Consider the following 13065-nt stretch of genomic DNA (forward strand, 5'->3'; position numbering starts at 1 on the left):
TGCAGTCTGAGACCGTCAGTTAACGTATGGGTCCATGGCACAGAAAAAACTGGGGACCCCTGTAGGAGTACTTGGGATGTTTTACAAAATTAAGGTGTTCGAAACGTGCACACTCTAATTATTTTGATGTCGAGTTGTGCTGATTTTATTTTATCCTTTTAAGGAAAAGATGTAACCTACTGATTTCAGAATTTCATAATTTTTAAACATCCATCGTAATTTTGTCTGAATTTCTCTTTAATAGACCCACATTCTCCTTTCCTACCTTTCCCTCATTATATATTTATTAAAAAGACTGGTAACTTACATATAACTTCCAAGGCAAAAAAAATCCCTTTTGCACACCTTATTACTTTCTTAAAAATACTTTACAATAATGACGTAACAGTTGTAGAGGTGAAATAGCAATCCAGAAGTTGAGAGTTCAAATCACATTGCAGAAAATCAGTATATCCTACATAATTAGTGTTCAGCTTCTTTAGTGCAGTCAATCAAGGTCAAAGCAAAGGAAAAAAATTCTATTTTTTAGATTTGCATCATAAAGTCTATTTGGATTTTTTGTACATGCACAACAAAATCACTGATATTAGAGTATAGGTATTTCACTAATGTCTGTTAAAGCAGGCTATGAAATTTATTTTATTAACTAGGCTCAGACCCCGCATAACACTACCATACATTGCACTGATTCATTACAATGCAGTTATTCTTTAATGGAATTTTTTTAAACGACAAAAATTAATTCTATGCAACACTTAAAACTTCTACAGAGTGGCTGCTATTACAGTAAACATTCAATCAGCCAATGAAAGCACTTTACATACGCTGGGAGCCACACACAGCCAATCATGTATTAGTTCACACTGCCTCCCCTGCCTGTGTAAACATTCTTGCTCTCTCATCAATTTATTCCATTTTTTTCACCCATAACATCTGGAAAACACCCTGCAACTTCCAGTGAGGTTAGTACATCTAAGATGTCTTGCAAAAGAAACAGCATGGATGTGAAACTGCAAGTGATAATGGCATTTGGAAGCGGAAGCTGGTGAGCATCAGGTTGATGTTGGTGCTGCTTTGAAATTGGCTACATTGACGATCAGAACAATTATAAAAAATCCAGACAAGATAAAAGCTTCTGCAATGACAACCTCAAAGTTATCAATAACAAAGGTGACTCATTGAAGGAGCTTGCAACAATGAAAAATACAGTAAATATATGGGTGGAAACATGCCCCTAAGCCAGCTAATAATAATGGAAAATGCAAGAAGTTCCACAACCATAGTCAAGAAGAAGAAGACACAATGCTAACATTCACAGCCAACAGAAGTTGGTTTGATAGATTTAAACAGCACAGTAACCTCCATGGTGTACTTATCTCTGGTAAAGGGCTAGTGCAGTTAGCAAGGCAATCCAGGATTTGCCTGCAACACTGAAGGCCATAATCGAAAAGGATGATTATACTTCCAAGCTTGTCTTCAATGTAAATGAAACAGGCCTATTTTGAAAAGAATACCTTTCCGTACTTTCATCTCCCAAGAAGAGAAACATGCAGCTGGGTTCAAGGCTGCAAAGGGCTGGTTAACCACAAAATTTCTCAGCACTAGCATCACAATCACACAAACCATGGACTAGTTCATCGATAATGACCCTGACTGGGAGCGAAGCAATAAGAGGAGTGTTCTTGACATGATTTCCTGCTAATGAGAACTGCTTCATGAGACAAAACTTAAGAAAGGCAGTCAAATCTCGACACCAAATAGTAGAAGAAGAAGCTGAAGTTAGAGGAGGTCTTACAGACTGGTCCCTCCTCTGAGATGCAGCTGCCACCCGCTTCCCTCTGCTGCTGCTGCTCCACTGACGTACCGGTTAGGCCTATTTGTGTGTTTGTTACCCCACGAGTTACTGTGTACACATAAAATAATATATCACACCTTGGGTTTAATATTTTTAAAATCAGGTACACATGTCCATTTATGTAATGTTATAACAACACCACATAACGCTGATTTACATAGCGCTCCACCTCCCAGGAGCCCATCCTCAGTGCTAAGTGGGGTCTGAGTGTATATGGTTATAAAATACATTATAAACGTGTGGATGAGATAAGGAACAATGTGGATGTTGGTCTTACATACTCTGACCTTTGATACCGAGAAGAAAGAGCAACCGATTACTGCCTTTACAATGATGGTGCTCAAAAATGACATTTTATTACTACAATATAGTATTTGACAAACAGAAAAGATTTACTAAACATCATTAAAATGATAAGTCATTATATTTCGTAAGGTGTCCTTCTGGTCATGCTAATAATTTTTCTGATGTTTAAAATAAATAACGTATGCCCTGTACTATCCCAAAACAAAAAGCAATAAAAGTAGCCCAAACTATTTTTCCTTTTATCATTGTTTCCTTAGCACTACCTGCCACTCCATCCATCTTTTTATCATCCGCAAACTTTGCCACAAAGCCATCAATTCCATTATCTAAATCATTGACAAACAATGGGAAAAGCAACAGTCCCAATACTGACCATTGAGGAATATCTTTAGTCACTGGCAGCCAATGAGGAAAGGCCCCTTTTATTCCCACTCACTGCCTCCTGCCTGTCAGCCATTCCATTATCCATTATAATGAGAATAATTAGATTATATAGTCTAGGTCACTAGAAAAGGAGGTTGTGTTTACTATTTACAACTGCATCATTGAGTTCACTTGGGCTTACTGTATATGCACAAAATATTGTTCCAATTATATTGCAACTAATTTAATAACTAGCTCTGAATGTTTAAGGATGTTTTGATCTCTGTTTTGTTCTGGTATTTCTGAATTATCTTGAAGGTAAAAAAAAACATTTTGTTAGCACATTTGGTTCAAAGTTCAAAGTACATTTATTATCAAAGAATATATAAATTATACAACCTTGAAATTTGTCTGCTTACACGCAGCCACAAAGCAAAGAACCCAATTAAAAAAAACACCAACCCCAATGTGCAGTGAAAGAAAAAAATACAAATTATGCAAACAATGTTAGGAAGAAAAAGCATTCCAAACCAAACTGAGTCCTTAAATCCGAATCCCTGGAGCAGCCTGGTGAAGGCTCAAAGCCTTAGTATTAGACCCAGAATCCGAATTAGAGTCAAATTTATATCACCGACATATGTCGTGAAATCAGGTCTTCACATTAGCACAGCAAATTTTCGTGAAGCTTACAGACACTAAGCACAGCAGCCGGGGGCAGTCTCACAGCATCAGCTCCACAGAGAAAGAAGCAGACCTCTCAGGAGAGCAAGTGAAATTGGCCAAACTCTCACCTCCGATCCCAACAGCTTGCTTTTCCGTTCTATCTGGGCCAGCCTCTAATTTGCCTAACCAGTGGATCATACCTCATATTAGGACCTGGGCCCTGGTGCAGCGAAATGCACTGGGCCTCGGCCACGCCACCCAGCAATACACGCAGGGTCTAGATTTCACCGCCTAGGTCGAAGCCATTTGCGATCTCTCCAAATCGACTCAGTGCTTACAGCAATCCAAACCTCGCACCCGGGTTAGTTAGAAGAGCATCAGAACGTCTCCTCTCCGAATCGCCTACTTCAACTGCATTGATTTTGCAGTGCACCAATGCAGCACGTTTCTCATATTTGCTTGGCTCTCCATTGTTTCTGGTGATAGTTTACCATAATTTACTTCAGAAAAGGTGCTATTAGAAATATCTTTAGTTGAATTTTTTGTCTTTAGAACTGCCAGTAAGCTGTTGCACACCTTTGGTAGCGCCATCTTAAATCTGAATTATTTCTTATTTCACAATAAATATCCTAGGTTGTTATGTTAAGATAATAAAATACTGCAATCATATTCAGTGAGGTAGAAGGTAACTGTATCTCCTTTGTCTATTTAAAAATTCAGGACAACATTTCACAATATACCTCCACAGAGTGCAGAAAAGCCAATTCTTACCACTGATGGCTTTTTGATAGACCACTGCATTTGGTTCTCTCCACCAGCTCCTCCTAACTTACTACAAATATTTTATTTTCTTATGGATCCAATTTCATTTTGAAATCCATTATTTTCAATATGCTTTCACTATTGCTTCCTCAGAGCAGTTCCTAATCCAATATCATAATCTTGATGACTGTCTTTTTATTACTCATTTTGCAGAAAGTGGCCACTGCAGATATGACCTGCATCTATTGCACATTCTTAACTACCAAAGGTGGTGGAGAGCTGCTTTCTTGAACAGCTGCAACCCTTCTTGTCATTGGCTATATTTAGCTCTTGTTTCTAGAGACAACAAAAATGATGGGCCATGATATATATATCCAACTTGGGATGGTTTGCAGCTGCAGCTGGTGTTCATATTACTTGTTCCTGTCTTTCTCAGTGAGGTGTTTGGGAAAAGATGGTACACCAATGATGGAGGGAGTAAATTTCATGTCTGAGGTGAATGTTGCCATTTAACTGTCAGAAGAAGTGCGGACACTTCTGAGGAAATCCCTGACGTGGGAAGCACATCGTAAGAAATATTTTAGTGGTCTCTCACTTTTTGTTGTCTCATTAATACAGAGTAATAGCAAATCTATCAGCATTTCTTCAAACATACTATACCATTTTCTTACTCACTAACATTAAAAAGAACTAAAAATCATTGAAAACAGCTTCCAATATCTTATAATTTTTCATGCATTCAACTTGAAAATGACTCCTTTCTTCAGACTACTGTTTGTAGCTGAACTAATTTATTTGTCCAAGCATTGGCCCTGCAGCTTAGAAACAATATTAAGTGACATTTCAGTCAAACCCAAGGGAAAGCTCTTTGACAGCAGTGGTAAATTCTGGAGGAGGCGTTAGCAATAAGGCCCTGTCTGGCTGATATTCCGGTTGTCACTAATTTCAACAGATCGTAATCAAAAAGTACTGGCACCTTGGCCGAGGTCCCAGCCTTGATAAATGCCATCAAAGACCAATAACTGATCATTCAAGCCATTGGAACTTGGGGAATCTTGCTGCAGATTTTTGGCACCACTGGGAAAGAAACTCTTAGTTTCCCTTTCTACAGTCACAAAGCTATTATTTTTGCACAGTGAGTTCTACAGCAACACACACACACAATGCTGGAGGAACTCAGCATGTCAGGCAGTATCTACTGCATAGAACTCAATAGAAAGTCAATGTTTCGAGCCAAAACCCTTCATCAGAACTGAGGAGTAAGGGGAAAGATGCCAGAAAAAAAAGGTGGGGGGGGGCAGGAGAAGGAGATTTGCTGGAAGGTGATAAGTGAAGCCAGGTGAGTGGGAAAGGTCACAGGCTGAAGAAGAAAGAATCTGACAGGAGAGGAGAGTGGACAACAGGAGAAAGAGAAGGAGGGGGGAACATGGGGGAAGTAAAAGTTTAGACTAGGGAATAAAGGATGGTGGGAGTGAGGGGGTGGGGCACAAATTTACTTACTGGAAGGAGAAATCGATATTTTTGATATTTGTGCTATAGTTCTGACCTAATGATAAGAGACAAACTGTAATTTGTTTCCAAATCATGGCCTGAGATTAGGAGGGAAACTCGCAGAAAGAGTGTTCCTACGTGTCTATTGTGATTACTACAGGGCAGAGAACCTTAAAGCACAGTAACAGGCCTTTCAGTTGACATATTGCTCCAAACTAATTAAACTACTTTTTAAGCCTAAGCAAACTTGTCTTTTCTACCTACACAAGGTCTTTTCCCCTCGATTGCCTGCATATTCATGTACCTGTTTAAGAACGTCTTAAATACCTCAATGCATTTGTCTCTGCTACCATCTGAGCAGCACTTCCCAGGCTTCCACCACTCTCTGTATAAACAAACTTGCCCAGCACACTTTCTTTGAACTTACCCTCATCATCTTAAATGCATGCCATCTAGTTTCGGACATTTTATCTCCAATGAAAAGATGTCTCTTATAATTTTATAAACTTCTGTCATCAAGTCTCCCTTCAGACTCTGCTGTTCCAGAGAAAACAACTCAAGTTTGTCTAACCTCTGTTCACAGCACATACCCTCTAATCCAGGCAGCATGCTGATAGAGCTCTTCTGCACTCTCTCTCTAAAGGCACCACATCTTTCCTATAATCAGGCAATCAGAACTGAATGTAAAAATTCTTCTAGACAGTAGAGCTCAAGAGTTTGGGAGTTTTTTTTTGGAGAAGGCTCTCATCTCAATCGTGATGTAGTGGTGCTAGCTCAGTAAGTACTTGTGTTGGTGGATGGAGAATACAAGAATACTCTCTGCTGGGTGGCTATAAGCTTCTTGACTGTTTGTGAAATACAAATCATCCAGCTAAGTGAAAAGCAGTGGAGGCTCTCCAATGACTTGTGCTTTGTAGATAATGGGAAGTTTAGTGGAAGTCACCCCGACCTACTCATGTATCCATAGTCTTTTTTCTGATTGATTTAGTGAAATTTCTGATCAACCTCTTCCCAGCAGATGTTGATGTTAACACTGGTAACATTATTGAAGATGAAAGGGTGGAGAAAGGAGTAGGAAAGCAACCTACTTTTGGAGATGGCACTTCCATGAGATGAATGTAATGTGCTTTTATTAAAGCTGTCCAAGAATATTGGCTTTCCATTAGTGCATGTAGACTGCTTTATTATATCAGGATTCGCGAATGAGTATTGGTACTGGTTTATTATTGTCACATGTACCAAGATCCCGTGAGAAGCTTTTCTTGCATAACATCCACACAGATCAAACCATTGCACAGTACATTAAGCAGAATAAGGTTAACTAATAACAATGCAGAATAAAGTGTGAATGTTATAGAGAAAGTATACTGCAGGTAAACAATAAAGTGCAAGATCATTAGAAGATATACTTGAGGTCAAGAGCCCATCATTGTTTAAGAGGTCCGTTCAAGAGTCTGATAACAGCGGGATAGATTTTGTATTTGAGACTGGTGGCACGTGCTTTCAGGTTTTTGTATTTTCTGCCCAATAGGAGAGAGTAGAAGAGAGAATGTCTGGGGTGGGTGAGGTTTCTGATAATGCTAGCTGCTTTACTGATGCAGTGAGAAGTACAGACAAAGTGATGTTAAAATCAGTCTGTGTAACTCAATATAATTCTTTGCTCCTAAATGCATGTGAGATATAATGCTAAGGGAAAATGTAGGTCTCTTTTTCTGCAGAAGATGCATGTTCCAAAACAAAAATGAATTTCCCTCATTGATACTTACGTTGACTGACGGCTTTTCCAATTTCTTAACTACTCAGAGAGCAGCAAATCAAGGATTGGACATAGATAAATAGCTGTTGGCATCATTGTGCACAATAAAGAGTCTGTGATGTCAGTGAACAGATGTACAATTCTAACCCTGCATCTCCAAGGAACCTAAACACCTGCCAGTTGCTCATACAGATTAGTGTCAAGGCTACAGATCTACACAGTTAGACAAAACCTGATAATTTTCTGGCCACTTGGGAAATAAAATTATTGTCTACCATCCTAACTTGGCTTTTAAAGATCTCCACATCAGCATAATTTTGCTTTCAACATAATTCTGCTTTCAACATCAAAATATTAAATTTCCTTGCACAAAACTAACTACAAGATCAAGGTCTGGCAAATTAAATACTTGCTTTCTGTGGTAAATCCAGAGATTTATAAAGTGCTATTCCCCTCATCAATCCACCTTCTTATCAGCCTCATATCAGAAATATATACTGTGCATGTCAAGAGATACGTATGGAACACTAAGCAAGAACAACGATCATATTGGCTGGCTGTGTTCTACGATTCCACAAATCTCTCTGCTTTGCCAACAGAAAGTCAATCTAGCATGAAAGTATGCTCAAAAAATAAGAACCCATGACATTGCAAAAGTTCCACAAACACAAGAAAATTTGCAAATGCTGGAAATCCAAAGCAACACACACAAAATGCTGGACGAACTCAGCAAGCCAGGCAGTATCTATGGGAGAGAGTGAGCAGTTGACAATTTGGGTTAAGACCCTTCAATAAGACATTGCAAAAGTTGTTCAGACATCCCTGACCAGCTACACTCTCAGATATAAAAAAATTACTAACTCATCATTGAAGTTCACTCATTTTTGGTGCACTAACCACTGTTGTGTGCAGAAACACCATGCAATCTTGTGACCACTAAAATACAGGAAAGTCAATGGGAACAGATAGAACATTTGTTAAAGTTGTTTAACCTTGAATCATATGCATACACTTTACTTGTGTGTTTTATGATGGTCACTATTTGTAGCTGCCTTGTTTCTTTTCTACACAGGCTAACAAAAAGCTTGTCAGACTCAAAAGGACACTGCCTAGTCTCTGTACAGCACCAAGAAGGGTTGTCAATGAGACAAGGGACAACTGGAAGTGGGATTAGGTATATGGGGCATGGATGTAGTACATCGATGTGATGGATAGACTGAGACAATACCCATCCATTGGGAGGATCTTGGCTACTGCAAGTGACATTGCAATATCTGATAATGAGCTCAGAAAACATAGATGTTACTACAATAATTGTCAGTGAGGTTTACAGACGGATATGGAGGCAGAAAATGAGTCTGGCATAAGCCGTGGGCAAAACATTAACATTCTAGTTAGGACTTTTATAACATTTGACACACTGTGTGATTTAATCTTTGTTTTTTTTTGTTAGTGGAAACTGCAAGGCATAGGTTACATCTTTAGTAGTCTGTTTCTATTGTTAAATGCTGTTCACTGGGTGAATTTATTACATCCACCTCTAATGCTGGGCAGGCATCATATACCTCAAGGTGAATTACACCTCAAGATGTCTGGACCAGTTTCCTGATGGTTGGTCATTCATTGGGAAGTGAACAGTGATATTGTTGTAAATAAGTCCTCTTTCAGGGAATGCACCCATATAAATGACGTTCACAGATTTCTCAGATCAAAGTAAGCTGTCATATAAATGTAAACTGTATAGCAGCTGCATAAATATTTAAATAGAAGGAAATGCCAAGTACTTTATTAAGGGAGTGAAGGAAAGGCATTGATTCTGATCTCAGACACCACAGGACCTGAACCATGATCCTATCAATTAGGTGCTGACAATTTATGTCATTATGAGAGACACCAGCAGGCTGAATCAGTGGTCAACCAACATCCATGAGGTCGTATTTTGTGACAGGGGACATTGTTGGATAATGATCAGGTGTTTGATTAGCTTCTTCTATTTTCTAAACATACTGGCACTAAGTGCAGTTCAGCTGCTCACACGCCAGTTGAATACTGGCCAATTTCACATGATAAACTCAAGGTTTTTCCTCGTCACTGGTGCTGGTCTATTTGGCAGCCACGTGCTGAGCCCCCGTGTTTCATGAATCATCCTCAGATGGGTCTGGTAAATAACCAATGCAGGCAAAGGGGATAATACATCAGCAAGGCCACATTATGCATTTGTGCAAATTGGACAGTGACTGATGGATCACGTATTATCCAGGGTCTGAAATGGAAATGGAGAATGACAGCACAATGGTAGGTTACCGCATTTGCAGCTACAAGCCTGGATTGACGAACTAGTGGTGAGATTCTGAATTCCAGTATGGTAAGCCTGGAATTTAAAGGAAGGCAAATAAATTTGGAATTATAATGCACAGCAACTTTTTTTCAAAAGTGTTGCTTCTTCAGGAATTTGCTTTGGTTATGATAGACCACTTGAACCTGTACACAAATATAACTTCAGACTACTTGCATCATGTAGGAATTTAGAGTATCAGGAAATTAACTTCTTTTGAATATATTGCATTTAATTGCATAAAACTGCTGATACTTTGCAATAGTTCAAATAAGCCAAAAATGATGATTTTCACTTGTATTTTATATTTTCATTTTCATTTGTACTCAGTCTGAGGTTTCTTGCTTAAGTATCCAAGAATAATAAGCCAGCATTAATTGATTACTTTTGGCCTGATACCATGAGCACAATGGCCTTGTGAAAACTTTCACCTCGCTGTTCACTGACAACCTAAGATTTGCAGGGAAGAAGTCTAAATGAGATTGCAGAAAATAAATCTTTCATGACATGTTGAACTTCATGGCTTTGTATGCTTGAAGCATGTTGTCAACCAGCTGCACATAGACTGTTGCTAAGAAAATTTTCAACAACATCCTTGAATGCCTTCCATGCAATTTTCTCTGGTTCCATTAGAAGTTCTTCAAATTGCCTGTCATTGATGACCTCTTTGATTTGTGGACCAACAAAAATGCCTTCCTTAATCTTGGCAAACTCTGGGAAATATCTGTCTCAAATATCAAAAATCTACATGGAAATATTTGTACTTGGTGACAGCAGATTCCATCCTTGCAGTCTTCAATCCAGTAATTCTGCCTTTGGTTTTGACAAATCCAAGTTTCCGACCAGGTAATTTTACTCAGATTTGGATAATCAGATGAGGCTCACTTACCAGAAGGGGTTCAAAATCTACATCAGTATAATTTTCCATTCTTGGCTTGTGCACCATGGCATCCTTGCCTGCCTCCTCTTGACTCCATGTCTCTGGTGGCTTCGGTACTGGAAGACTATCATCATGCGGCACAGGTCTTATGGCTGAAGGGAAACTGCAGTATTCAATGGGTTTCTTGTTTTAGCAAAGAAACCAGATGCAATGGCCAGGCAGGATTAGTAGTATGTCACATGAATCTTCTGTTCTTGCCATATCATCAGGACAGTGAACAGCATTGACAACCAAGTACCTCTGAGCCAAGCTCTAAAATTGACAGTGCTCCTTAACAAACATGAGCCCAGGCCTTGTCTTGGCTTCCAATTTTGCACCCAAAGCAGAGCTCATAGGCTTTCTTAATAAGAGTGGATGTGCTTCATCTTTGAGACTTAAACGTATACTCCCCACAAGTATAGGGAAATGTCATGATAATTCTCATGATTAGCAACTAAAATCCTAAGATTCACCTAAAAGTATTTAGGAAGCAAAACCGTTGCTACTTAGTTTTATTGGCTGGTACCTGCACAAAATAAAAAATCTCTTGGATTTTGGTGGAAATCTCTATGGATTGCTAATACCTTTTTAAAATTAAATGCTGTCCTTTGGTCAATATGTGACCCCAATCCTGCTACTGCCATTAACCATTTCTCTGAACACTGCACCAGTGTGGTATAAATAAGTCAAGTGGCAAAAATTAATGAATAGCCAGTGACTTTGGACTCCTATCATGCTCCCTTTCAGAACTGGGTTTAGTTTTTGACAAAGTGCAAGTGAGATACATAGTAGTGTTACTTTTTTTCTTGAAGGTCACACAAGGTAAGAAATTCATACCTTAATACCGCCCCACGATTGGTTGGAAAGGAAATCCACGGGGCTAGATACACCTGGCTGGGCTGGATAACGAAGCAGGAAGTCTAGCTCCTTTGGATTAATTTCTTTATTAGTCAGAAGTATCTGTTAAATTGAGGTAACAAAAAAAACGAATAAGCAACATGCTAGTTAATGGTATGATTTCATTTCATTCCATCATCTGATAAAATAAAATCAATACGGACCAATATTCAACCCATTAAAAATTCATATAGACATACTTAGTTAGAAAGACATAGAAACATAGAACCTATAGCCCTCTGTTTCTCTAAGTTCCATGTACCTATCTGTTTCTTTTAAGAGTCTCTTAAAAGACCCTATTGTAGCCGCCTCCACCACCTCCACCATTCCACACACTCATCACTCTGCGTAAAAAAACTTACCCCTGATATCTCCTCTGTACCTACATCCAAGCAGCTTAAAACTGTGCCCTCTCAAAGTAGCCTTTTCAGCCCCGGGGAAAAGCCATCCGCATGATAAATGCCTCCCATCATCTTATACACCTCTATCAGGTCAACTCTTATCCTATGTCACTCCAAGGAGAAAAGTCCAATTTCACTCAATCTTTTCTCATAAGCCATGCTCCCCAATCCAGGCAATATAGTTCTAAATCTCCTCTGCACCCTTTCTATGGTTTCCACATCCTTCCTGTAGTGAGGCAACCAGAACTGAGCACAGTACTCCAAGTGGGATTTATCCAGGGTCCCATATAGCTGTAACATTACCTCCTGGCTCTTAAACTCAATCCCATGGTTGATGAAGGCCAATACACCATATGCCTTCTTAACCACAGTCAACCTGTGCAGCAGCTTTGAGTGTCCTATGGACTTGGACCCCAAGATCCCTCTGATTACTAGCCCATTTACTAGCCCATCCCTCCACTTCCTCATCCAGGTCATTTATAAAAATCATGGATCCCAGAACAGCTCCCTAAGACACACTGCTGGTAACCAACCTCCATGCAGAATATGATCCATCTACAACCCCCCTTTGCCTTCCGTGGGCAAGCTAATTCTGGATCCACAAAGCGAAATCCCCTTGGATCCCATGCCTCCTTACTTTCTCAATAAGCCTTGCATGGGGCACTTTATCAAATGCCTTGCTGAAATCCATATACACTACATCCACTGCTCTATCTTCATCAATGTGTTTAGTCACATCCTCAAAAAATTCATTCGGGCTTGTAAGGCATGACCTGCCCTTGTCAAAGCCATGCTGACTATTCCTAATCATATTATGCCTCTCCAAATGCTAATAAATCCTACCTCTCAGGATATTCTCCATTAACTTACCAACCACTGAAGTAAGGCTCACTGGTTTATAATTTTCTGGGCTATATCTACTCCCTTGATTGGTCCTATTCTCTCACGTCTTATCCTCTTGCTCTTCACATACTCATAGAATGCCTTGGGATTTTCCTTAATCCTATCCAGCAAGGCCTTCTCATGGCCCCTCCAGGTTCTCCTAATTTCATTCTTAAACTCCTTCCTCCTAGCCTTATAATCTTCTAGATCTCTATCATTACCTAGTTTTTTGAACCTTTCGTAAACTTGTCTTTTCTTCCTGACTAGGTTTACTACAGTCTTTGTACCCTACCATCCTTACCTTCATTGGAACGTACCTATGCAGAATGCCACGCAAATATCCCCTGAACATTTGCCACGCTTCTGTCGTACATTTCCCGAGAATATCTGCTCCCAATTTATGCTTCCAAGTTCCTGCCTGATAGTTTCATATTT

The 13065-nt window shown here is 39.4% G+C and overlaps 1 protein-coding gene across 3 annotated transcripts in view; it reads right to left on the minus strand.

Annotated features, from left to right (window-relative positions):
- dnah9 (dynein, axonemal, heavy chain 9) overlaps positions 1-13065 on the minus strand; it is a 527557-nt gene that overhangs the window by 145415 nt on the left and 369077 nt on the right. For all 3 annotated transcript variants that reach the window (XM_059948782.1, XM_059948781.1, XM_059948783.1), the window contains one exon: positions 11288-11410. In XM_059948782.1, coding sequence (XP_059804765.1) covers positions 11288-11410 — 123 coding nt within the window. The remainder of the gene's footprint in view (positions 1-11287; positions 11411-13065) is intronic.

This window comes from Hypanus sabinus, chromosome 23 (assembly GCF_030144855.1).
Source record: "Hypanus sabinus isolate sHypSab1 chromosome 23, sHypSab1.hap1, whole genome shotgun sequence".
Classification (NCBI taxonomy): Eukaryota; Metazoa; Chordata; class Chondrichthyes; order Myliobatiformes; family Dasyatidae; genus Hypanus; species Hypanus sabinus.